This window comes from Myxine glutinosa, chromosome 1 (assembly GCF_964187855.1).
Source record: "Myxine glutinosa chromosome 1, kmMyxGlut1.1, whole genome shotgun sequence".
Taxonomy (NCBI): Eukaryota; Metazoa; Chordata; class Myxini; order Myxiniformes; family Myxinidae; genus Myxine; species Myxine glutinosa.
In genome coordinates this window covers 119711148-119738633 of record NC_136261.1, presented here as the reverse complement: position 1 = coordinate 119738633, position 27486 = coordinate 119711148, and the positions used below count along the sequence as shown (strand labels likewise).

Genomic DNA, 27486 nt, shown 5'->3' with positions numbered 1-27486 from the left:
ACCTTCCCTACGGTATTATTTTACCTACCCCCATAAACGTAACAATATGCACAATCAAACAAATATATCATTGAAGTTTCAATACCGTCAAAGTTAAACACAAAGCGTTATTGGGAATTGGTGTTAGTGTTCACAATTGCAGATGGGTTTGATGTGATCACTTCATTTAAAATGCCATTTTGCTCCAACAATTACTAAAACGGGTTTGTTCTTAATCATTTGATGTCAGGATTCCCACACAGTTCTTGTGAAAAAAATTCCTGTTTTTTTCCAGGTTTTTCAAAAGGTTAAATATAAAAGGTTACAAGGTTTATACAGTAAAAGGTTTATACAGTAAAAGGTTTTAAGGTTACATTTTTCTACATAAAATATAGTCAATAAGTCCCCCCATGAGCACGAAGCAAAAAGTAGAGTTAAACAATTGGTTTAACAACTTGATTTCAACTGAATGTTATATTTTGTACACAAATTGAATGACAAATCAGAAAACAAACCTGCAGTTTATCAGAACTTTGTCTGAATTTGCCCCGATCGCGCATGTGCAGAGAGGAGTGACATAATATTTTTACTCTGTCTCCTGTCCAGCAATCAAACAAAATTGAAAATTATTCCAAACAGGAAAGTTACTGTTTTTAAGAATGTCATAAAGGACACAAACAACAGGCACGAATAACTAATGTAACGTGTTAAATAAATAGTGTGATGTAAAAGAATGACGGTAAACTTCCAAAAAAGGTTTTCTACAACCTTCAAAACATTTATTTTATTTAAATTGAATTATATACTTGACCACCGTAGAACGCAAATCGCCTTAACACTTTCAAAACCCTTCCATTTAGGAGTAATCGGACAAAGTATTACGGCATTTTACATCATGTCGACCAAACAAATTTGCAGCTTGTAGACCCCAAATCTGTCCTTGTTTCTCAAATCTGCTCGAGAAAGGCGTTCTATGAAATCTGTATTTGCCATCAGTTTTCCAGGCTGTCTCGTTGTAGTGATGATAGGACTATTGCCCTGACCATGCAGGCATCACTTAGATAAAAAGAGAATTTTAACATGTGTGTTTCATTTTGTATATTTACTATTACACCCAAAGGTACGGTCGAGTGGCTGTATCCAATTCCAACACCACAAACGCTTAGTTGAGTCCCTCCACTGATTCCACAACTGCTTCGAATTTAATATCCATAGTTCTAGTTGAGTCAGATTGGCTGTATCCAATAAAAAACATGCTTATAATTTAACAACCACTGTGAATAGTTGATTTACAGTAAATACGGTTTTTCAGCTCCGTATCTTCAAACGTTGGCCAAGAGTTAGTTTTCCTTCCAACTTTTTAGCTACTTCTCCCAGCAATTCCTAGTTGTCTTTTGGTGGAGTGTTGGCCTTAGACACTTGCTGCAGCTGCTCTGCTTTTTCAGATTATGCATCAGCATCCTTCATCAGTAAGTCTATATCACCCTCCAGCTGTTTTCTCTTCTGCCTCAGCACCTCAACCTCTTTCTCAGCAAGTTTTCTTTTTTCCAGACTTTCTGGCCTTCTTTTCCTCTTCTTTCTTTTTGTCCAGATGGGCATGCATGCCGACCCTGCTGGGCTGAGGTTAACAGCTACATGGTAATTATACCGTTTTCTAAGCCACCAACATTATCAATGTGTCTCTGACGGCTCTCTTGGCAATCAAGTTTTGTTGCATTTGTTTGAGTGGTCTCTTTATTAACAGAAAAGCCCCTCTCTACAATTGCTTGACCATGTGAGTACAAGAAGGACTCCTACAACTTGCCACAGGTTCTTGTATTAATCTCTCTGATGCAGGAGGGAATGAAAATCAGCCAATCAATCCTGTCCATTGTCTTTTTAAAGGGTTATACATTGTCATTATGCCTGGCCTCTAGAATGAAAGCCTTGAACTCTTCCAGAATCTTCGCTCATTGGCACCTGTGCTCGACTGCATGCATGCAGGACCACATTGAAGTGTTAGGTCAGGAGGTCTGTATTTGCTGAGACCAAAATATTTCATCTTCTTCATCAGACTTTAATGCACTGGTGTTTTTTAAAATTTATTTTTGGTCACCTGGGTAGTGGGTAGGTTTTTACACTGCAGTTGAAAGGTAGGTTTATTGCTGACAACCTTGGAATTCTTCGCCTCCCTGATTTCTGCACCACCAACAAATCCTAAATCAGTGCTGTTGTCATTTGGTTTTCCATGGATAAAACATCAATTTGAAGGTTTTCTGAAGTTGGTGCCACCCTCAAATCTGATGACTCCACAAATCTGTTCATGGTAGCCAGGATATGCTCCATGTCTTTTACCAGGAATGGCAGCATGGGTTTGTTTATATGGTCGAGCTTCAGAAAAGCTTCTACAGTTGTTGCTGTTGATATGAGAAAGGCAAGTTTTGCACCACTTTTTCACTATATCAACGGATTTGGTCCCTAGTCTTTTGGTTTCAATCCTTTCAACATTTTCACATTCTTTTATCAGAGGGAGGACCTCAATGGCCCACTCACATACAACAATGTTCACCACCTATCTGTTAGCACAAAAGTGCAGAGAATATTCGATTAGTTCCAGCATGCAGGAGCATCCTCAGAGTATGGAGGGATGAAAGTTTTATAACTACTGAACGAAATGAGTTGTGGAGTGTACGTAGACCACACGATTCAATGTCACCGGCTGGTGTCCAAGTTTTCTGCCAATTTACTTTGAAGGTCCATCCATTACAACATGGACAGGGTTATTCAGGCCAATCCTCCTTTTCAAAAATTCCCAATAAGACTGTTGCACAGGAGTGGCTCAGAAAATCCGATGTGTAACACCTGCGTGTTGCCTGGCTGTCTTGCCAAAGATGGGGGTGAATTCCATTTGTTTATTTATTGAAGGTCATCGAACATCAAGACACATGTTTCATCTTTCAGTCTTTTTTCAAGTAGATGGGTGAAATGAGGAGCAATGCCAAAACATGACATGTACATGGATTTTGTCTGTCTACATGTTATAGTTCATACAATATTGGAGTCTGGAAACATTTTCTGGAAAATTGACAGAATTGTCCTGTGATGAAAAGGAGTAATTTGACCACATCATCTTCAGACCACCAAATTCCAGCATTTCATCGTCTTACTTCAGCATCACTGGTCAAGCTGCCAGCAGATGAACTGACAGTAGATGGCGGGTCGAGTGAAAAGGTGGCTGCAGCTAGAAAGCTGACTGAAGTGGGTGGTGACAGAAAACTACTCACTGAGTTGGTAGTGCTCTGTAGACTTTTAACTTCATCCATTTGTTTCTTGCCTGTAGTATGTGAGCCAATAGCAGTTTTCCCCATGGAATGGATGTCGATTAACTTGTTGCAGAGTTTGCAGACGGAGCTGATTTGGGGCACTTCCCTCTTTTAATTGATAACTTGAAGATGCCATCATGAATCCACGAGTAATGGAAGGTGCGCACAGGCATGATCGGAAAAGAATCTACAAACTTGTGCCATAAACAGTCAAATGATAAGAGGTCGATGCACCAGAAGTTGACGCACTGGCACATGTGCTTCGAGACTGCACCGCTGCGGCCTCGGAAATTTTCTAACTACAGTCTGCACAAGATACTATACACACAAAGATATCTGAACGTGAAAAGAAGACATTGGATGAAATTTAGGAGATGTAAAAACACACAAACTTACTGTGATGCGAAGAAATCGTTTGATGCGTTGCCAGGTGTGAGACAACGAGGAAATTGGGAAGCGGTACCATTCGACTGGAAGTTCCTTCCTCCATAACGAAAGCGACCATTGCCGGACCTTTCCAAACGCCTCACAAATGTTTCTGGATGTTGTTGCTGCAACTTGAAAATTTGTGGCAAAGTCAACATTGCCGAAAATATTGGCAATGTCCTGACTTTATTGGTATTTTAGCAATTTTTCTGGAGTATTCCTGGCGTTATGGGTATTTTACCCTGCCAGGAAGACAACCTTAAAATTTGCTTGTCTTTTCCCATTTTTCCAGTAGCGTGGGGACGCTGTAATGTATTACCACTGTGGTTGCCGTTACTGTTATTTAATTGCCTGGGGTTGTAATTGGTTTTGTATAACCATTTCAAAAAAACAAAAACAAACAGATCATTGCTAACAAAACCGTTGTCTTCAAACTTGATTTCATCCCAAACAAGCTGGGTCACTCTCGTCTAATTTAGACTTTAGTAAAGCATCAAAAAGATTGTTATTATGTGAGATTAAACTATATTTCACAAATAAGCAAAGCCATAAAATACATGAGCACAGTGAAGAGGAGTGAAACACACCAACACCAGTGTAAATGGCCACAAACAGAAGGAAAATTGGAGAAATAATGGGCAAATGGAGGAAGCACCCAGAATGGAGGAGTGTTCCGTTCTACCTTCTGAAACCCGCATTTGGAGAAAACAACCAACAACACACACTACAGTACAGTACAGTGAAACCCTACATATCACGGGTTTGAATATTGTCGTTTTAAAATAAATAAATAAAATCAAAACAAATTTTATTCATTCGCTTGTTTACAGAACTGCAGAACTATTTACTCGTATAAAAGAAACACTGACAGATTACAAAGGAAAACGATTCAAGAGATTAATAGGGGAGGAAAGGTAGGGGCGAGGGGGCAAATTTAATCCGCTTCAACACAGCATGAGACTTCATCGTAAAGCCGATTTATATAATTATAGTTTACATGTTTATTTCGATTGTGATGTGTTCATATTTGGCTGCCGCCGATCTTTCTCTATATTTTCTCAAAGCCCAGGAACCTAATCGTCTTATTCCCATAGGAAATTGGTTTTAACTATTGTGGTTTTGAATATTGCGGCATTTTGCAGGAACATGACTCGTAAAATAAATGATAAAGTATTGCACGGAAAAGGGCACTTCGAGCTGTACATATCCTGAGAAAGCTCTCTCTGGGGGCTCTATTGTCCGCAGACCCATTGGTTCTCTGGAAGGGCACTACTGATTGGTCAATATCATTCACACGAGTGCTTTCCAATCACCAGTATTAGTTAATGTGAAAAAAAATCCTCTTTTAGGAAATGTCTGTTGCATTGCACTAGACTAGGCTAATGTAACCAGCAGTATCATGTGTACAAAATGTCATGGATAGGAGCAATAAGGAAATGGAAATAGTTGCTGAAAAACCCGTCTGAGTCCAGATTTTATAGATCCCACATCGTATGTTGATTTGTTCATCATATTTCAATGTTCTTGTAATTAATGTTCAAGTACAATGATGTATCCTGCAGTCTTTATCTGGCATGTAATTTATGTACAAGCCCCACTAGCAGCCCTCGATCAATATAAACAAGCATTCTGAGTATTGTGCTGCAATACATGTCCCCTACCGGCAGTCTGTCGTCCGGAAAACTGTTGGGGAAATTACCAAAGTTCAAAGTGCCATAACTTTGTCAAAAATGATCGAAACGTCGTGAAGTTCGAACTTGATCTGTAACCTATCATGAGGAAACCATGTACCAAGTTTGAAATCATTAGCATTAAGAGTTTAGAAAAAAAGTCCGGAAAACTGTTCTTTGCGTGACGGACTGACAGACTGACAGACGGAGGGACGGAGTGCAAACCTATAGTCCCCTCCGGTGTACACCGGTAGGGGACTAATAACTAAACAAATAAATCTGTGATGTCAATACATCGTTGAGGTTGCAGAGATTTTTCTTCTGGCGTGAAATGTTGGCAACGTCGTGGAAATGTTGGCAACGTCGTGATGTTCACCGATAAAAATGACGACCATTCTAAAGTACAACCTTTAATAGCAACTTCTTGACAAAAGTTTTGCAGAATAGCATTAGACATTCCATATTCAAGGAAGAATGCATAGTTTGACATTTAAACAGTTTTGTAACTTCCCAACTATACAAAACCATATTGTGACGTCATACAATGTCCAACATCATTTCAAGGCAACAAGGTAACTGAAAAGGCAACATTGTCTCTTTCAAGGCATTTCCATTGGGTATGGCATCAAACAAAGGCTTTCTTGAATCACCAGCGGTCGTTTATCCAGCAAATATATCAATATGCTACCTGACTGTGTACATGTTTATACAGTAGCTGTGCAGGTGCGCTGGTTCTTCAGAAGCCAGTGGGTGTTGAGTTGATAACTTATTATCAGACTGTTGTGATTTCAGAATTTGCCAATTAGAATAGTGAAAGAACCACCAGAGCATCAATAATTAGTGGTACGAGTAACATGCCGTGCAGGAATGCTCATCTCTAGTACACGGTTACGAGGCATGTCTCAAAATGTACACAAGTGCGATGTCTGCAGTCATCCAAGACAGGCCAATGCTTTTCTTTTCTTTTTCAATAAGTATATATAATATAAAAAAATATTTCCAATTATATACACGTATATTGACAAATCAAATGAATCTCGATCACAGAACTTTTGGAACGCCAAACGTTAGTGCCTGCCCTCAAACTGAGGCCCAGCCATGTGTTTAAAAGAGATAACGGTGTGATACTCAAGGTGTAGTATAAGGGTGTGGACATGGGAACTATGGACAGTAATTACAGAGCAAGATGTACATTGGTTGTAGGACAAACAATAATTTAATATAGAGAATTAACTAAAAGAGTGGTGGGGGTGGAATTGAGTGTGCTCAAGCAGGGCGACACCACACACGGTGAGGTAGGGCTGCAAAGCCTGAGGACCGAATGCATTTAAGAGAAAGTTAAGTAAAATAGGGAAGCAAAAATTAAAACAATACTTAGGGCTCTCAAAGGAAATAACTTTGACCTATCTTCCAGCAGCTGCTGAGATGGCATTTGAAAAGTGCAAACTTTGCCAATTAAAGTTCAAATAGTTCCATGGAAATGATACAAACAACAAAACACTTAAAACATCGACTGCTGAACCACAAAAGATTGTGTCGCACAATGCTGTGTCGTCATCGGAGAAAAACAAAGCTCCTCCTGACATTCTGCTTATGAGCCTCGGCCTATGTTTTCTTCCAAGCCGCTTCGCTTTTGCAATGCTTGTGCTGCCGAAAAAAGTCCTCAATTCTCTTCACAGCTTCGCTTTCCACTAGAGGAGGAGAATGCCAGAGAAGAGTATCACAAATCTACCAGCACACCCAGCGCAATCTAGCAAATATAAAAAGGCAATAAAATCGCTACCCCAGATTCAAGTCCTGAAATTTCCAATTATACGTGACTACAAAGGCCCAATGATTGAGTGTTCCGTAATAAGCAGTCACCATGTATATCTTGACATGCAACCACAAATCCTGCACGGCATACCTTGCTGAGGAGCGAGTTGAGCATCATCCATCAGCTCATGGGATAGACTTCGAGCAAATCCTTTGAACAATTCCTGTGGGAGTGTGGACGTAAGGAAGCAATGGACACAAAGTAAATACCTCACCATACTTTGACATTAAAGGAAACTTTTACACAAGTCAAGCCAAAATGAGTTTCTACAAACATTCTTATCTTCAGTCTATTTCTCTGCACTTTTCTTTAAACTGATACCCAGCTAGATATGAGGATCCCTAAAGATAGTCAACGCTTTTTCTTTTTCGGATACTGAGTCGAGGCTCGTATAAGAGCATATAATAAAGGGAGTGGGAGACAAGAGGGGGAGAGAGGGGGAAGCGCAACAACAGTATGGAACAAGGACATCAGGAGATCTGTGGAAGGGAGAGGGCTGGGGTGGGCTACACGGGATAAACAAGATGGACACTACAAAGGCTGGAATTTAGTCATCTATCCAAAAATTGCAGTGATCATGTCACATTTTATTGCCATATTCAGCACCGAGCAGTTTGGAAACATTAACATGGAAAATAGTTTGAAAAATAATTACCTACAGCCGGATAACATTTTGTAGGATATTTGCCATAACTTCTAGGTTCACAATGTCGTTCGATCTTGAAACCAAATGTTTTGATCACCTCATGTTGTACAAGTGCTGTTAGCACAAAAGATATACTACCCTCGAAAACTTTGGTGCACTTAAATCGATTCACCACTGAATGTAAGATGGTTCACTTCTCAAGGGGATCAACCATACAAAACCACAAAACGTTGACAATGATTCCAAACTTCCAGAGCTTTTTGAGAATCCTCATATACAGGGTGTCCCAACACCTTGCCCCCCCCCCCCTACCCAGCTCTACTGGGTCGCCACTGTACAATGGCGGGCATATAGCGGGAAGGATCATTCATTTGACATTTCAAATACCAAATTTCATAATGATCTAATGAGCCTTTCTTGTTATGTTGCAGATTTTGTGAAGTGATGTCGTGGTTGGGTGATTCCGAGAAGAAAAGGTGGATATGCCGCATCATGGCTATCGCGTTCCGAGTCGCCAGGGATCAGACGCCGGGAACCATATCTCGATCCTGGGTTGCCAAGTACCTGAACAGGTCTGAGGACTTCGTCAAACGCAATTGGAACCGTGATCCCTTCGATTGCGAGATGGACAGCCGGCCCGAACAGACAGCACAATGTTTGTCTCAGGAAAGCAGGGATATCATTGAGTCACTTGCCAAGGAGAAGAAAAGCATTCGAGGGCTCCAAAAGGAGATTGAACGGGTTCGAGGGAAAAAGAAGAGCTTATCAAGTATCCACAGGTTCCTTCAGTCCATTGGCGCAAAGGCTTTTCACCAAATTTCAGCACCGAAGCTGACGGAGAAGAACGTCGAGGATCGAATGTGGTTTTGTGAGTTTTTGAGCGAGTGGACCTCTGATGATTTTCTTTTCCTGGCCCCTTCTGATGATTTTTTCATTTATGAGGCTCGATGTCCCAACTTCCAGAACGACAGAATTTGGGCTCTTCACAATGATGACATTCCACAAGAACTCAAGATTCGAGAGAAATCGAAGACAGCACAGTGCGTTGGCGTCTTCTTGATGTTCACAGCGAAAAGGCTGATGTGGGTCATCAAAGAGCAAGGACAATCATGGGACGGCAAATATCTCCGAGACGTTGTGCTGACCCGCCATGTTATTCCGTTCTTACGGAACCCAGAAAATGTCCCAGCATCAAGGAGACCACGTTTCTGCACGACCGAGCCCTGTGCATGAGTGCACTGGCGACCCAGAATCTTCTGAAGGCGAACAAGGTCGATTTTTTCGGAAACGATGAGTAGCCGGGAGCATCGCCTGACCTCAACGCCGGTGAACATTTGGGGGCGATACTCAAGGACAGAGTTGAACAACGCCTCCAGAACACCAGGGAAGAGCTTCTCACTGCTTTGACTAACGTCCTCGAAGAAATGGAGTTCGATCGTGACTTGTTTGTGTCTCTCTTGGAATCCTACCCCGCGCGTTTGGAGGCAGTTCGGTCGGCGGGCGGTGGGCACACCAAATATTGAAGCAAAGCTTTGAAACTGTGCACATGAGATGTCGAATAACAACGCTTTTTTCCCCTATTCGTGGTTTCTCCCTACCTCTCCTACGTTGGGCTGGGCAGGGGGGGGGGGGGGGGGGATGGCTAAGGTGTTGGGACACCCGTATACCTGCACTGACTCGAGCTGTGGTGTTCGTAACTAAAAATATACATATCTATTTTAAAGAAACTCAAATTGCACATGTTTGGCCTAATTATAATTGGCAGCACAAATGAAATTCCAACCTTGGAAGCAAACCGTCCCTTTTTGTAGAAGGGGGTGAGATGCTTGACCACCAAATCAGCCATCGCTTTCAGCTCTGTGTCCGATGTTCTAGATGCACCAGCGCTGGTTTGGTCCACGATTTGGCTGGATGTGCATAACAAAGTGGCAAATTTCACTTTCTTTGCTACGGCTTGTTTGTTGTGATCTTGTAAGGCGCGTTTCTTGGTAGTATGGCCAAGGCCATTCACCAAGGTTTGGATCCGATAACTTTTTGCACCAAGTTTTTCTTCGTTTATTCCATTGTCACTTGAGCTCTCTCCACACACATCTTCAGTTCGGCAAGGCATGTCCTCAAGTCCATTCTTTGCAGATACCAACCCTGGATTTATTGTCCGAGTATTGTCCCCATCGAAGCTTCTCATCTTGCAATTTTCATCCAGCGGTAGAGCAGCGTTGTCACAAAGTTCCCTCACTTCTGATACAATACCCATTTGCAGATCGCCACTGAGGCCTTCCTGAACTTCCAGAACCGTTTTATCTGGTCGTTGGTCCGAGGACATACCATCATGATCACTGCCAACAAATGGAGCAGTCAGGAATTTCTCAACAGATTCAGCTTTTTGCACACCTTCGTTATCCCTATGTCTTGACTGAGAAGCCAAACGTTTTCCCTTAAGTTCCTTGGTCAAAGAATCCTTTTCACAAGAGGAATCGATGCTCCATTCCGGTGAGCCTGACTCCCAAGGCTCAGATGGGATGCCATATATATCTTCTCGATCATCATCATCAGCATCAGCATTGCCACCACCAACAACACATTGTCGTTCTCGTGCAGCTCGTTTTGTCCTCGTGCCAGATCGTTGCAATGACTTGCTGATGCTCACACTTGCTTTTCCTCTTTTATCATTTTGTTTTCTGTCTGAGGCCTTGTCCTTTTTGAAAGGGATCTGTTCCCGAATTGCACATATAAACACAAACACAAAACAACAGGAACATTATTGTAAAATAACAGTTATTAATGGCATTACTGATGAAAACCAAGGATCATTAATCCAAATAATCAATTAACTCGGCATCACTAAAGGGGGTACATGGAAAATAGTTTGAAGTGGCAAATTTCACAAGAGGAATCTGAAATTTTGAAAATTTGGACCCAAAATAAATTCTAAATATATATTTGATGAATATAATGTTCAAAACAACAAATTTCTGGTTGGAATAAATGCATGCTGGTTCTCAGTGATTTTCTTTTGTCTGTTTGAAGTAAATTTGAGGACCAGTTCACTGGTAATTCCCTGTTTGTCGTTAAAGGCAGCAAAAAGGGTTGGCGTCAGGAAGGGCATCCGGCCGTAAAACATTGCTTCAAAAAGGGGACCGAAAAACAACAACAACCACGGTTCCCGAAAAAGGCCAACCCCCGCTTGCGGGGAAAAATGGCCTCTAAAGGTGGTTTTTTGTTTGAAGTAAATTTAATGTAACCTAGAAGAGATTTACGTAAATTACACAAAGGGTAAGGATATCAAGTGACATCATACTGTTGTATTTTTACATAAAGAATTGGGAAGATATTATGAAATGATGGACAAATAAACGTTTCTTTAATGTACCATACTCTTCGCAGAATGTTGGTACTGTCGAAGCTGTTTCTTGGCAAGGGTTATACTGGGTGGTTTGCCATTGCCTTCCCAGCATTGTTCGTCCGTGCTCTATCATTTTAAATGTCGAGCGTCAATCAAGGAAACAGGACGTACCACCTGAAAAAGTCTTTGGTATGACTCGGCCGGGGTTTGAACCACCGACCTCCCAGACTCAGAGCAGATGCTCAAAGCATTATGACACCGAGTCTGGTATCAAATAAAAATAGGCAACATCATTTGGGATTTGAACCTGGGATCCTAGCATCATGAGATAAGAGCTCAGATAGGATCACCGAGTAGGCTAACATTACAATTCCTACCCGACTTGGTGGCATAATGGTTTGAGTCGGAGCTCTGAGTCTGGGAAGTTGGCGGTTCGAACCTCGGTCAAGTCATATGAAAGACTAAGAATGATGCATGCCGCTTTCTTGCTTGACGATGAGTATTTAAAGGATAGAGCATGGATAAACCCCAGGGTTAGTTGGAAGGGAGAAAGGCTGTTGGTGGTTGTGACATTTCGCCTTAATTTTCCCACTGACTGCGGAGAGAAAAATGACGTCCCAAAAGATGGCATCTCCAGCACCCAGAGTGCTCCAGGAAGTCACGTCACTTCCCCAAAAGGTCACAGCTTGGCAGGATTAAAGGAGGGAGGATAAAAGGCAGGATAAAATCTGTGTTGTGGTTTTCCAGTTCTTCTAAATGCATCAAGATTTTATTAATGAAAACAGGATTTCTTATGGCTGGCAGGATGGCCCAGAGCGGGTTTCAGCAACCTGCGGCGCTTTAAATATTTATATGTAGCTCCCGACTCTGATCGATCAAACTTCATTTTTTCTTGATCAATTAAATATATATATATATTTGTGGGTGTCGTGAAAGAATAAAATAATACTTGAGAATTTTGGCAAAGATAAACAGGAAAATACATCCGATTACCGCCAAATTCTGTGAGCAGACTTACACATTGTGCTCCACACAGTCTGCTGCGGTTATTTCGGGCATCTTGCCGGAAGTAGCGCAGCCTCAACCTGTTGTGCAGCCTCAATTTGGAATTTTAACCTCCCTTCTAAAAAGCTGGCAATGCCCTGATGCTCGCTGGGCAGGTAAGTGAAAAGAATGCTGGGCAGTCCCAATAATGAACGACATCGAAATAACAAACAAGATGTTGTTTTGACAATGTTTGATAACTCGCCCTTCAATGGAGGATGTGCGTGTAACGTCGCGACATTTGCAATCCGCCATATTGGAATGCAAGCAAATAAAGCGAAACTACAAGTGGACTGCATCATTGTGTCCCATCTCCCGGCATTAATTGGTGGATGTTAAAGTTCCTACTGTGTCTTTCACGAAGAGTAGGCGAATTATTGGCATCATGGTCAAATTCCAAATTTCTTCCCTAACTGCTGCTGAGTAGGCAAGGGCAAACTACCGACTACAATCCTTGCTAAGAAACTGCTTCGGCAGGACCGATGCTCTGTCACAAAGTATGGTACATGAGAATCAAAAAGGATTTCTTAGGCTTTGGGCCTATTTTGACGATTGTTTGATAATGTCCTTGTAATTCACATTAAAGTACACAGTCATCCTATAATAATCAATCAATGTACATATCCTGCATGTGATGTATGTACGTACATGTGTTACTATGAGCCCAACATCAGCGTTAAGATAAGGGGAACTAAAGTCAAATTAAAAGATGAATGAGAACAACTATATGATCATGCTTGAACTTTTCACTCAATGTAAAACATACTTTGACCTGAAGTTGCACAGTTTTCAAGTCACATGGACAGGGTGGCCTCTGAAAGTCGCTTTACCCCCGCTAAATTCCTTGCACCTCCCTCACTTCCCCTTTCCCCTCCCTCGCCATGGAGAATGATGGAGCGCATACAGATACCATGACTTAATATACAGGTTTTATTGTGTAATACTTCCAATAATTAATCAAAAAGTTCAAGAATGAACGCTTTCCGGGGGACGGGTAAAGCAACCTTCAGGCCACTCCGGAGAATGAATAATAGGTTTTATCAACTGAGAGTTAACAAAGGTGTGCTAACCAGTCATAATGCCTGAAACTAGGCTCTCTTGCTCTGATGAAAGGCCAATGCCTGAAACCCCAGCTTCCCTTTGCTTCCCATGGTAGTTAACATACCTTATTCAGTTCTGAGGTGATAAAAGCTACATTTTGAACTGTCTGCCTATGGAGACTGACACTAGCTTTGACACAGTCTAGTATTCAATGTATACAATGAGTTATTAAGAAAAACCAACAATTAACTCGTGAAGTGGTGCACCTGAGATTCCAAAGGTTTGGTTGGTTCACAATGCCAGGCATTATGAAAAGTGCCTTCCTGAGTGCTCTTTGTAATCTCTGAAACCTGTGGGATGACTCACAAATACAATTATTCACAACTTTCATCTATAAAGCAAACTGTACAGTTCACATGGATGCAATGTTATTTTTGCATATACAGTATCTGCTGGTTGAATCATTTCTGGGGGTTCAGGGGAAGAGAGGAAGGGTATGCAGATGATACAATGCCCCATAAAGATTAGGGCAGGACTCTCGAGATTGGCTATGGAACAGCCACCCAATGGCCTATTATTTTTGATTGGTACCATAGACTCCTGTTAAAGATGAACATCCAAAACACAAATTTCAACAAGAAAGAGCAATCAGATTGCAGACCCTCGCCAGGACGTGTTTTTGGTGGTTTTAAGGCTTTTGTGTTAAAACAAATATGGCAGCCGAACCACGTGAACGATGACATCATCATTTTTTTTTTCTCCACCAATTTATCCCCAGATGATGCTCAACAAATTCCATCTTGATTGGATGAGGTTTAGTACTTGTCAAATTATGACGTCATTATGGAGGCATCTGTGACATCATCATTACCTTCGCAAAAGCGGAAGGTTATGTTTTGATCGCTGTGTATTTATTTGTATGTCTGTGTGTGTGTGTGTATGTTATTCGCATAACTCAAAAAGTATTCAACCGAATTGCATGAAATTTGGTGGGATGATTGGTTATTATACGGGACACATTTGATTAGATTTTGGGAGCAATCGGGTCAAAGGTCAAGGTCAAGGTCACGAAAAGGTCAAAATCGTATTTTTACCAAGTACAGAACAGTAGCTGCGGCGAAGGTATGCGCTCTACCGAGTGCCCGTTCTAGTTAACATATGTTATTCCCCATGGAAAGTTATTTACAATGAGCCATGTCTCAATTTTTTCTATGCAGCACTTTTGGAGATATACAGTCACGTGAAAAAGTAAGTACACCCCATGTAAAGTTTTGACTTTTTCAACATATTTCAACATACAGTTATTTGATCTTCATTTCAACAATATTGATAGATAAAGGTGATATAATATAACAAATATCATGAAACATTTACATTTTGTAGTCCATTGTATAATTTAAATCAACATAAATGCAAATTTCGCATGTGGAAAAAGTAAGTACACCCCGACATTTATCACTACTTCAAATACCTAAAATTAGAATCAGGTGCACCAGCTCAGGTGCAAATGATTAGAACATCGTTGGAGAGGATCTTGGAGGAACCTGTCTTATTTAAACCTCAGACATTTAGTTTGGTTTGCTCTTTGTTGTTGAAGTGTGTGGAGTCACCATGCCTAGATCAAAAGAGCTCTCTGAGGCCTTCAGAAAGAAGGTTATAGATGCCTACGAGTCTGGGAAGGGATTTAAAAAGATCTCCAAACAAATTGAAATCAATCATTCGACTGTCCGGAAGATCATCTACAAGTGGAGAAGATTCCAAACAACTGCCATCTTGTTCAGGCAAGGCCGCCCCAGCAAGTTCAGCCCGAGAGCAGACCGCAACATGCTGAAAGAAGTCTCTAAGAACCACAGAATGTCATCACGGGACCTACAGGTAGCTCTTGCCACTGTTGATGTCAAAGTGCACGAGTCTACCATTCGAAAGAGGCTGCACAAATTTGACCGACATGGGAGGTGTGCCAGGAGGAAACCTTTGCTGTCCAGAAAGAACATCAGGGCAAGACTAAACTTTGCCAATGAACACCTAGGCAAAGACCAGCACTTCTGGAACAATGTGCTCTGGACAGATGAGTCCAAGGTAGAGCTATTTGGCCACAGTACCAGAAGACATGTTTGGTGAAAACCAATGACAGCATTTTACCACAAGAACCTGATACCAACTGAAAAGCATGGTGGTGGAAATATTATGGTTTGGGGCAGCTTTGCTGCATCAGGGCCTGGGCAGCTCACCATCACAGAATCTACTATGAATTCTTCATTGTACCAGAGGGTGCTTGAGGATAATGTGAGGTCATCTGTCGGAAAGTTGAAGCTCAACCGAAGGTGGACCTTGCAACATGACAATGACCCTAAACATACCAGTAAGTCCACCAAGGAATGGCTGAAAAGAAAGAAATGGAGGGTTCTGGAATGGCCAAGTCAAAGCCCGGATCTAAATCCCATCGAGATGTTGTGGGGGGATTTGAAACGAGCTGTGCATGCAAGAAACCCCTCAAAACATCGCACAGCTGAAATAATTCTGCATGGAGGAGTGGGCAAAAATTTCTCCCAGTCGATGTCAGAAACTGGTACAGTTATAAGAAACGCCCACTTGAGGTTGTTTCTGCCAAAGGGGGCAATACCACCTATTAGAACCAAGGGTGTACTTACTTTTTCCACATGCGAAATTTGCATTTATGTTTATTTAAATTATACAATGGACTACAAATGTAAATGGTTCATGATATTTGTTATATTATATCACCTTTATCTATCAATATTGTTGAAATGAAGATCAAATAGCTGTATGTTGAAATATGTTGAAAAAGTCAAAACTTTACATGGGGTGTACTTACTTTTTCACGTGACTGTTTATATATATATCTTTCTCTCTCTTTCTATACATGTATTCTTGGGTAAAAAAAATATATACACACTTTGAATTTGGAGGAAGTTTATGGAGGCACGTCAAACGGTGTAGGTTGAGGTTAAGGATGGTGGTTCATTTCAGCCTAAAGGGGTAGTGACTGAGCGCGGAAGAGAAATGGAGATGTGAGAATGGTGTGTGTGTGTGTGTGTGTGTGTGTGTGTGTGTGTGTGTGTGTGTGTGTGTGTGTGTGTGTGTGTGTGTGTGCGCGCGCGCGTTGCCGGAGTGTGTGTGGTTTTGCATGATTGTGTTTTTGCTTGAGTGGTTTATGTTGTAAGGGTGGTGGTCGGTTCGTTCAGTGTTTTTTGGTTTGTGAGTGAGTGGATGAGAGGATGTGGATTCTGGGAGTGTAGGTGGTTTTGTTGTTGTCGTCTGTGTTCTCACTGGCTGGGGGTGGGCGTATGTTCGCATCCAGGTGTAGCTGCTGCATATGGAGGTGTACGTGCCCTTGCTGGCCCACCTTAGCTGACCGTATCGAGGTTGAAGGGCCGAAACGGGATGATGCTGAGGACCTCGACTGAGGACCCGGTTAGTGAGGCACACTTGTGACCAGGTGTTTTGTAATTATAATAATGTGTGTATATATATAAAATATCTCCTTGAGTAGCACTAGGAGTTTAAGTGAGCAACATGATGGCGAAGCTATACTTATAGGGGAACATGCATATTCTAGTAATGGCATCCATTTAGTAAACCAGTCATTGTTCATTGTCTGGATCATCTATCAGTAGTTATTCCCTTAGTCAGTTATTACAAATCCCTCCAACCACACGCTCACAGAGAGCCTATACAATACCAGTTTCATTTGAAATGTTTGCTTTTTCCATTATACAGGGAAAATAATATTTAAAAAATCATAAAACGTTTTGTGGAGTACACTTAATAAAATCTGCCTTAAATTTTGAAACTATTTCAACAAAGAACCTATTATTAGTCAATATGAAGACTTTGTGTTCCCTTGTTTAGAACAATCTCTACAGCTGTGCAGAATTCAGTGGCGATTAATCATGGTTAAGCATAATGTGACAAGTCTCGCTGTTGATAAACCACTGTTATGCCAGGGAGGTTCGCCCCGGAGATTAAAACTGAGCGGCCTGTTTGGTAAAATTCAAATCGAGCATGCAAACGGTCAAGTGACCTCTGCGTTCACACAAGAACCAAAGGTTCCTCTCTTTACTGGCTTTTCTACCTTGGCGAGAGAGCTAGAGGCCAGCTCTCAACTGGCCCAAACAATTTAATAATGACTTTAATAATAATGATAATAATAATTTCTCAACATTTATGCTTTTACTACAGTTCTGTGCCCCCAAACTCTGGCTCTTAAAGGGGTGGGCTGGAGCACGGCACATTCAGCAAAATTAATTTCCGCGCCTTGTATCACTACAGGTTCCCCAGGGATGAAGTTTGCTTTTAAGGCAACACAGGGTAGCTGTTTCACTTAATATAATGAGAATAAACAGGAATAAGGGAAGAGTGGAAATGGGATCCGTAGGACTTGTTGCATCCTAATCCATATCCACTATAGTATTTACCTCAACATAAATACATTCATGGGGTTATATTTTGTTTTTCTTCATCAAGAATAATGTTGAAGAAGAAGAAGGAGAAGAAAATATAAATTTATGCTGTTCAGATGCTTAGTCTTCCAAATAACTTGCATCTATAAATTCTTCTCACTTTTGATAAATCTGGATTAGAGTTGAACTCACTGGAAAAGCCATGGCAGTACCCCAGCTATAATATGTAAGAATCCCCCCAAATCAAATTGGAGTGGTTAAAGATTATTTATTATTCAATGTGCATTGCAGTTTTGTAATAATTTGACTACAATGACTCTTGATTTAAAAAAAAGGCAATATCAAGTTTAGTAATGGCTAAAGAAAGAAAATATGAAGGTCTAATTTTGTATTCTAATTCAACTTTTTCAATAATCAGTTGAAGTGACTTACCTTCTTGAGACAACTGGCTTTGTACAAATTGGCCATTTTGCTTGCTCTGAAGACATCATACTCTAGGCCAACGGCTTGGGCCAAGGCATCGGTGTTCCTGCACATAAATCAGCCCGTGTGCACTCGGCGATGGCAACAGCCAATACCTCACAAGATAACAACGCATAACAAATACTCATGAGGTCAAATAAGCAAATTAAACCAGGAAGAAATATAAATCGTGAGGATTATTTGGAGAATTGCTCCTTCAACCAGATATTTCAACACTTCATTCCTATACTTAAACCAATCAATCAGCATTGCTCTTTTTGACTCCCCCTGTTTTATATATATATATTAGGGAGCTCTTTTAATTGAGAAGCAACATCTCAAAGTGCAAATATCATCTATTGTATCTGTTAGTGTACTTCAATTATATTTAATGGCTGACTTTCTGCTTCTTGCATGATAATAAGCATGATGACTTTGTGTGTGTAGCACATTAATTTAAAAAACTACCATGTATTACACAGTAATACTAGTACATATTCTTAGTGTTTGACTTGTTCATGAACATATGCATATTGGACTGGGAGTCAATTACAAGTTTGGCCTGCAAGCATGCATCAATTTCAGGGGATGATTGGGGATGGGGGCATGATTGTGCCGTTGATGCAGCACCCCCTATAGGTTATGGCAGGAATTTCGAATTTGTTTAGGGTGCCGGTGATAATTCTCGCCTCTTCGCCAAAGGACACCGTGGGATCTTTAAGGTCCACCAAATAATGCTAGCAGATGAGTTTCTGGCATTAAATCAATGTGAGTGACAACATACACTGATACAACACCCCACATGGGAAGAGGGACCAGTCACAGTATACAATACAGTCGATTAATCAAACCCAGACTAGACAGCTTAAAGGCAAGTGCGCTACCTCTGCAACATCCTATAGGATATTAGTTTATGGTGTGGAAACAAAATGGACAGTATTGGTACGGCATGTTATTATACATAAAGCAAACGTGAAAAAGGTTGATAAAGTATAAACGTGCATTGTGTAACACTTCAGGGAATTTGCTGTTGTTCTCTGTTATACTAATTTTGTTTTTGTCTTTTATATGCTTTATGCATGTTCTGCTACGAGCGTCAAATTTAAAAAAAGATTCTCAAAACATTTATTTTCCATCATATGAAAGGACTATGAAAAAAAAAAATCAAAGAGCAACATTGAATAGGTATATTTAAGAGGCATGAAGATCATCCATGACCTTAATAAATCATAACGCACATCTTTTTTTCTTTTCTTTTTTTTGTATACAGAGTCAAGGCTCGTGTAAGAGCTAACACGTTACACACGAGAACAGGCACAGACCCATAAAACATACAATAAAGGGAGCGGGAGACAAGAGGGGAAGAGAGAGCAAAGCATACAAGCACAACAACAGTAGAGAGCAGGGACGTCGGTAGCACCTTTTTCAAGAGAGAAAGCACCTTACACCTTTTTCATCGACTCTACAACGCAGCACCTTTTTCAAGAGAGAAAGTACCACTTTAACAATTGGGCATGACAAGCTGCAAACTTGTGCAGTGTAAGGTGAAGCACTGGTGTTGAGTGGATCGTAAACACGTAAAGGGGTTTCGGTTAAAGTCTTTAAATTATTTTATTAAATGCTTCTCAAATGGAAAGAAAAGTCGCAAAGTGCTTAACAAAGAAAGAAGAGGTACAAAAAGTAAAAATAAATAAATAAATAAAAAGCAATGGTTAAATTATTGGATTTTCGGAGATTGAGAAACCAAATGAGGTTGAGCAAATGAGTTTAGGAGCACATCTGAAGACAACTCAATCTTCATATCCAAATGCAAGGAATTTCCAGGAGATTCCTATTGTTAGGCAATAGCATTTTGTTCGGGGTTGGCATGATAAGGTATGGTAAAATAAGGCATGGTAAGGTGATAATGAAGAATAAACAATTAAGGAATAATAAAAAGGAATAATTAATAAATAAATAATTAATAATGAAGGAATTAATTACAAACTAAGAATAAACGATCAATAAACAATTAATAAAAGTAATTAAGGCATGATAAGGTGAGAACTGTAGGCAGGAACCAATTTATTTTTTGCTTTGAATGTTACTATCGGTTTAAAATCTATATGCTGCATACTGAGACTCAGTAAATTTAAGTGATGTTTTGAAACCCTAGTTTCCCCTTAATGGGGTGTTGGAGTCTAACTGTCTCATCAACAAAAAATCCTAGGGCTGTGGGGGGCGGGAGCTCTGGCTTCTCAGGTATCTGAGCTGGGAGGCAAATCAGAAAGGAAGTTACCCTGCGGGTGGTGAGGCAGCACCTTGCGATGCTTGAGACCAATTCTCCTCCAATGTTGCCTGCAGTCTCTGCAGGCAATATTCTCTCACCTGGAGCATCAAGATACATTTTGCAACGATTTGATCACAGAATCAACAGATAATATCAACTCATCAACCATGAAATGCACATTTGAAAAAAAAACAATCAGTGCTTCCCCCACATACTAGGGCCTCAGTTATGATGGATCCATTAATATTAATCGGACAATTTACCACCTTAAATAATATGCCATGCACCTATTGACAGAGGCAGCTGAAGGTGCTTGCTTAGGCCAGATATGGTAACAAAACATAACTTTCATCCTTTTCAAAAGAGAAAGTACCACTTTATCGATTGCAAAACAAACAGAAAAGAGCAGACTTCAGGTGATGTTCGGTTCGTGATCCACAAACTACCCTTGCTCTCAGGAAGTTACATTTACATCTGAAATTTCTCCAATAAGAATCTAATGAGATCTTAAAATAAAATTTGATCACAGCCATAGCTATACTATGCTCATGGTTTCGCATTATGGTTAATGAAATTAAGTTTCATTTTCTGGGCAGATAGAAATGCTTCAACAGTGTGTCACATTCTTTGGTGATGCTCCGTTTGTTATCGAGTCAGGTTTGGCATTGCACCATATACCCCTGCCCAGCATCAGGATTCCCAGCATCATCACAACTGGAATGTGAACATTTCCAAAGCTGAAAATTTATCCTGGACAAGTTCATACCTCAATGCACAATTAATCGGCCAATTGAACTCCCTTTAATCAAGGTTATTCGAAGCAGCAAAGGTCCATTCGATATTCAACATGCCAAGAAAATGATACATCTGCTACCTCTGCATTACAGATTCAACTTCACAGAACTATGAGTGTTATCGTCAACATGAATAAAAAAAATTTAATGTCTGATTTATGGGAAGTTGAACAAGCAAATTAAATACCAACCCACAACGCTACAACAGACACGACTGTACAGGCAAGTTTGGACAAAATAACCTCACTAAGTTTTAATATGCGAAATATTTGGAAATATTAATTATAATTATAATTTGTAATTTATAAATACAATACTGTATTGGAATTGACGACCTTTAATCTAGGATCTATGTCTTGACACTGTCATCACTGAACCTGAAAGCAGAAAATGCCTTCGTGCACCTGCACAAGATTATTGATTCAAAAATGAAAGGTCTATGCAAAAATAAGGTACCTTGATGGAGAGGGTGGAAATTTTGCAATTGGCAGCATCAATAAGTGGAGAGTTTGTATCTGTGAAAAAGGAAGAGAATGCGTTATACAGGATATTCTATACTGTTTGCACTGTTTTGTGATATCTTTCTAGGGAAAACATTTCATCATCACTATGTTTACCGAGGGTGGGCGACCAAATAAATAATTGTGTTTTCATGTTATGTTTTCACCCCTGTCTGTCTGTTTATCTCTGAACATGATATCTCAAAAAGTAGTGGACGGATTCGGACGAAATTTGGTTAACAGGTTGGGTGTGTGACGAGGATGAAATGGTTCGATTTTGGTGAAGATCCGAATCCAGAACCGGATACGATAATTTTTTTATTTTCTAATTGATTCTTCATCGAGAGAGATACGACGAAAAAAAATATATCGTAGATATCTCAAAAAGTTGCGGACGGATTCGGACGAAAATTGGTGGACAACTTTGGTACGTGACAAAAACAAGCCGATTCGATTTTGGTTCAGGTCTGGATCCACATTAGGCTTATCAGTGGAATACAAAACGTAAACTGTTAGGCCTGGCAGAGGTATGCACTCTACTGTGCCGTTCTAGTTTTATTCAGGTCTACCTAAATAACACATACAAAGAGAATCATGATGGTTAAATGAGGAAAGCCACCCCAAAAAAATCCAGAAGCAGAGAGGATATGAAAAGGGTTGGGGGCAGGGTTTTAGAGATATAAGAGGATATGACATTAGCTTTTTATTGTAGAACAGGGAAATGTAATAATCCAATGAGGAAATTTTTCTACTCGTATAAGATATCGTCGAGCCTGAGCAAATTGTACAAAAAGTGAAATCAACACTGGTCAAATCATTCTAGGTAAAACCAAGATATTATTAGATGCCTTGTGAAGGAGGGCATCAAACCAGATGAAATGCACAGGAGACTGCACAATTTTGCTGACGCATGCCTTTCGTGTTTTTATATTTTTATACACATAATCTAAACTCATGAACAAACAGAGAAAACAAACGAAAACAAACAAAAACAAAATGAAAACAAAATGAAACAAACGGAGTACTCTGTTAGAAGGGGTGTTTTGCTCTGTGTGTTTTGGAGGGGTAGGGAAAATCATTGGTAGGGATGGAAAGTGTCATGGGCTGGTGGTGCACTGCCAACTTGAACATCTCGAAGGAAGAGTGGGACTCAACAACCTCAGGAAGTGAGTTCCACAAATGGGGGAAGTGAAGAATAAAAGAGTGGACGTGGGAAGTAGGCCTAGAGTTTGGAAGATTAACCAGAAGGGCGATGCTAGAAGAGCATATGCATCCTGAAGGACCTGGGGGATGTGCGTGGTCTGAGAGAGCAGATAAAGGAAGACAAGAGAAGAGGAGGTAAAAAGATAGGCCACCAACCTGTGTGTGATGTGAGACAAACATGCCTTACTCTTCTGCCTCAGCATAAGAAATGGCAACAATGTTGAGCATTATAGAGACAACAGAACCCAGGAGAGACTACTCACAACCTACAACAGCTTTGTATGTAGTGCAATGTAGCATTGCTCCCCAATATGCATTGGCACCCCAGCAACTCATGTCTTTCCTGGATTTGGTGGAATCTAAAGCTCTCAACATTATCGGCATCTCTCACTATGATGTGAACATAAGGCCTGTTGCTCTCACAATTGCAGACAGATGGGAGGACACCTTGATTTTTACTGACTCTTCTCCGATCTAGCTTCATCTGCCTTCCAAACAACCCCAGTTTCTCCGGGGCGCATGTGTTCTTTCAGTATCCTTCAACTGGATAAACTACCAAAATATAAGCTTTCCCACACACCTCCATTCTGCTCCTCGTTTCTCCCATTTGTGGAGGTCTTCCGGAGTGGTTAAATCACACTACGTCCTCCAAGGTTTCAAAATCAAGAAGTGCACCATAACAGTGGGACACCAGAAGGCCCATCAAGCCTGCACACTGCACAGTGGTTGCCAACCTATGGTTGTTTTTTCATGCTCCATCCTTTTAAAATGCTGAGTGTTAAGCAAGGATGCAGTATGTACTATTTTAAAAGTGTTTGGTATGGCTCGGCAGGGTCGGCTTTGAATTGCCGACCTCCAAGACTCATGGCATTATGGAACAACCACATGGATGGGGATAGTATGTACGTACAGCATGAGGGATACATCTTGAAAAATGAGTGAAGTTTCAGCTTTTCCATACTTTTTGACTTTTTAGAATTTAAGGCCATGTCGACTTTGAATTAGCCTCGGAGATAACATATGATTTTGATCATAATCATTATTAGCATACATTGACACCTCATGCGCAGCTTTGATGGTAGAACAAGGTGATAAAAATTCAATCTAAGTAAAGTAACGTGTGTGAAAAGGAACTTGGAGGATATACTTTGCATACAGTAGCTCCAAAGTAGATGTCTCTCACCTAGTGGAACAGAAATCTTCACTTTCTTTGCCTAAAAAAAAAAAAAAAAATCAGAAATTAGGATTATGGTGATTTGGACGAAACTGGCCATATTCACCTTAATGAGTTGAAAGCAAATTGTTGCATTTGCCAAGACATCATTTACCATGTTTGCTAGATAAAAGCCGAAGGTTTTCAAAAGATATTTCTGCAAAATATAACTTTTAATGAAAACCGGTTAATGAACCTGTAAAGAAAGATGGCACACTCATGCAAAAGCAAGTTGAATATCAAACCCTCATACCCTCTTCCGAAAACCGGTTAATCAACCTGTAAAGAAAGATGGCACACTCATGCAAAAGCTAGTTGAATATCACACTCCCATACCCTCTTCCACCCATTTTCTCATATACCCCCCTTCTTCCCCTCCAATCCTCCATGTAATGATATGCAAGCACAATTGTGAAAACCATGGTGCAAGGAAGGATACTCAGTAAATTTGAAAATAACTGCTATAATTCATTGCCCACCACAGATGTAAAATTACAAAGGAAGTCAAACCATTTTTCATTTTGAATAATACGTCCTGCAAAAATTGAATCAACTGCTAATTAGCCCGTCCCCCGTGCAGCGGGAGACGGGGTTTTGCAATCACGCGCGTGGTGTGGTGTGGGTGTGTGTGTGTGTGTGTGTGTGTGTGTGTGTGTGTGTCCGGGCCATAATCTTTTTGCAATTTGAGCTTTTGTCATAAAATTTTCAACACAGCTTTATTTTGAGAATATGAAGGCAAATTAATAATTTACTCAATTAGGGCAAAGGTCAAGTTAGGTCAAAGGGCAGTGTCACATAAAATCTTCTATTTTCATCCAATTTACTTGAAATTTTAAGAATTTGCATATAGGGTCACTGATTTGTTCAACCAATAAAACACTAGAATCTGACTGTTTTTCTGGTCAAAAGGTCAAAGGTCACAAAATCACCAATGTCCATCTAAATTGACATGAAATTTGAGCGGGGTTTGCATATTGGGTCACTAAAGCCTTTTGCTTTTGACGTCAAAAGGTCAAGGTCACCTAAAATCGTCAATTTTATTTAGCTGTTTCACATTCAGCATACGGAAGAGGAAGTCCAAAGCCAAAGCGGACGTGTATGGGCTTTGCATTTTCAGATGATTTCTAGTTGATTCTTGCTTTCTCAAGCAAGGCTGATAGTTTTTCCATTGGGTAGAAAAGTCAATTATGGCAAAATGTTGTTATATCAGGAATGCATTAAGGAATGGCAACAGAGGTGTAAAATAGACAGGTACACCTATGGATGATGGAACATGGAAAAAGAGCACTTTGAATAGAATAAGGCAGATCAGATATAAATAAAACCTTCTTCCCAAATTGTGTATGGCAAACCACCCAGTATAACCCTTGCCAAGAAACTACGTCAGCAGCACCAACACATAAGGAGTACGGGTTTTCTTTTCTTTTTTTAATTTTTGCATACAAGATCGAGGCTCGTGTAAGAGCGAACATTAAGCGCAAAAAAAACAAGCTGACATATAAAACATATGATAAAGGGAGCGTGAGACAAGATGGGGAGAGAGAGGGAAGCACACAAGTACAACAGTAGCGAACAGGGACATCGGGAGATCTGTGGGAGGGAGAGGGCTTGGGGGAGGAGGCATGTGAAGGGGGGAGGGGGATGGGAGAGGTATAAAACACATGGACACTAGTAGGGCTTCCAGGAATGAAGCTGGTATTTCAAAAAATGGATCTGGGGTGAATTAACGGGGGTAGAAAAGATCAAGGTTTTGGATGGGGGAAGATAAGAGATGGTGGTGAACAGCTGTTCTAAAGACCTGGAGGGAGGAGTGGGATTGAAGAGAGTGAGGGAATTTGTTACAGAGGCAGGAGAAAAGAGGAATGAAAGAGTGAAGGTGAGCAGAGGGTCTTGATTTTGGCAGTTTCACCATACGAGGGTTGCTGGCAGATCTTGTGTGACCTGTAGGAATATTTGGGGGACAGAGCAAAGACAGAGCTGGGGGAGCAAGGCCGGAGAGGAGTCGGTAGAAGACAGAAAGACCACCAACCTGCCTGCGGTGAGTGAGTGAAAGGCCCTCACAATCGGCTTCATCGCGGGAGATTCCAATGATTCTGAAAGTTTTGGTTTCAACAGCATGAAGCCGAGCTAGGTGTGAGGCAGGAGCACCAGCCCAGAGGGGAGAGCAGCATTCCATTGAGCTGCGGATGAAAGCCTTGTATGTGGGGAGGAGCTTAGGTGTGCCAAGGAAGGACTTTGCACGACGGATGATGCCCAGTCGGCAACTGGCTTTGGAGGCCAGCTTGGAAATGTGATTTTCCCAGAAAAGATCATGGCAGATTATGAGACCCAAAAGCTTGAGTTACAGAACTTCTTGGAGAGGATTGTTCAGAGAGTAGATGGGGAGGGTTGTCCAGTCGGTCTTTTCGGAGAGACATAGTGAGAGTGTGAGATTTTTCAGGATTGAAAGACATGTTCCACTTGTTTGACCAGTCTGTGATTTTGTCCAGGTCTGCAGAGAGTGAGGAGGCTGCAGACTGCCGATCTGAGGGACGAGGTATGGAGCGGCAGAGAGTCGAGTCATCAGCAAAGAGATAGAGAGGATTTTCAAGAGTCAGAGAGATCATTGATGAAGACCAGAAAAAGCACAGGGCCCAGAACACTGCCTTGGGGAACTCCAGCCTGAACAGGAAGAGGAGATGAGAGAAACCCATTCAGGGCCCAACGTTAACTATGACTAGAGAGGAAGTCCGCCAGCCATGCGTGGAGATTTCCATGGATACCAAAGGAGGAGAGTTTGGTGACCAGAGCAGACCGTATCGAAGGCACGTCATATGGCAAGGGAGACAGCTCTGATTTCCTGTTTGGCATTGAGGACCTCCATCCATTGTTGGACAGCAGAAGCAGCATGTCCAGAGTAGAGTGACCTTGTCTGAAACCAAATTGATGATCCAAGATCAAGCCATTGGAAAAGGGGAATGATTTGTCAGAAGCGATGATCGATTCCATGACCTTGCTGATTATTGGGAGCAGGCTGATTGGTCTGTAGTTGCAAGGATCTGTTTTTGCACCTTTTTGTGTAAAGCAGTAATGTTGGCTGATTTCCAAGCAGATGGCAGATGACCTTGAGCAAAAGAGAGGGTGTAGAGAGCACAGAGAGAATGTGAAAGAGTGGCAGAGCAGGATTTTAGGACCTGTGGGCTGATGCCGTCTGGTCCAGTTACAGAATCAGAGTCGAGGGTTGACAGAAACTTCTCCACCTTGTCAGGAGAGAAGGACACCGAGTCCAGGAGCAGCTGGGTTCGACTGGGTAAAGTAGGTACAGAGAGATGGGTTCAGGACACCAGATTTTGAGGCAAACACAGAGTTGAGGTA

At 41.0% G+C, this 27486-nt stretch overlaps 1 protein-coding gene across 2 annotated transcripts in view; it reads right to left on the bottom strand.

Moving 5' to 3' along the window:
- Positions 1-5771: 5771 nt before the first annotated feature.
- The window catches only part of RECQL5 (RecQ like helicase 5), a 57286-nt gene continuing 35571 nt past the window's right edge, over positions 5772-27486 (bottom strand). For both annotated transcript variants that reach the window (XM_068117673.2, XM_068117663.2), the window contains exons 11-18: positions 24103-24133; positions 21673-21731; positions 20432-20520; positions 18124-18220; positions 13534-13617; positions 9623-10549; positions 7284-7356; positions 5772-7068 (exon numbers count right to left, since the gene is read on the bottom strand). In XM_068117673.2, the coding sequence (XP_067973774.2) occupies positions 6983-7068; positions 7284-7356; positions 9623-10549; positions 13534-13617; positions 18124-18220; positions 20432-20520; positions 21673-21731; positions 24103-24133 (1446 nt within the window). In that variant the 3' untranslated portion in view covers positions 5772-6982. The remainder of the gene's footprint in view (positions 7069-7283; positions 7357-9622; positions 10550-13533; positions 13618-18123; positions 18221-20431; positions 20521-21672; positions 21732-24102; positions 24134-27486) is intronic.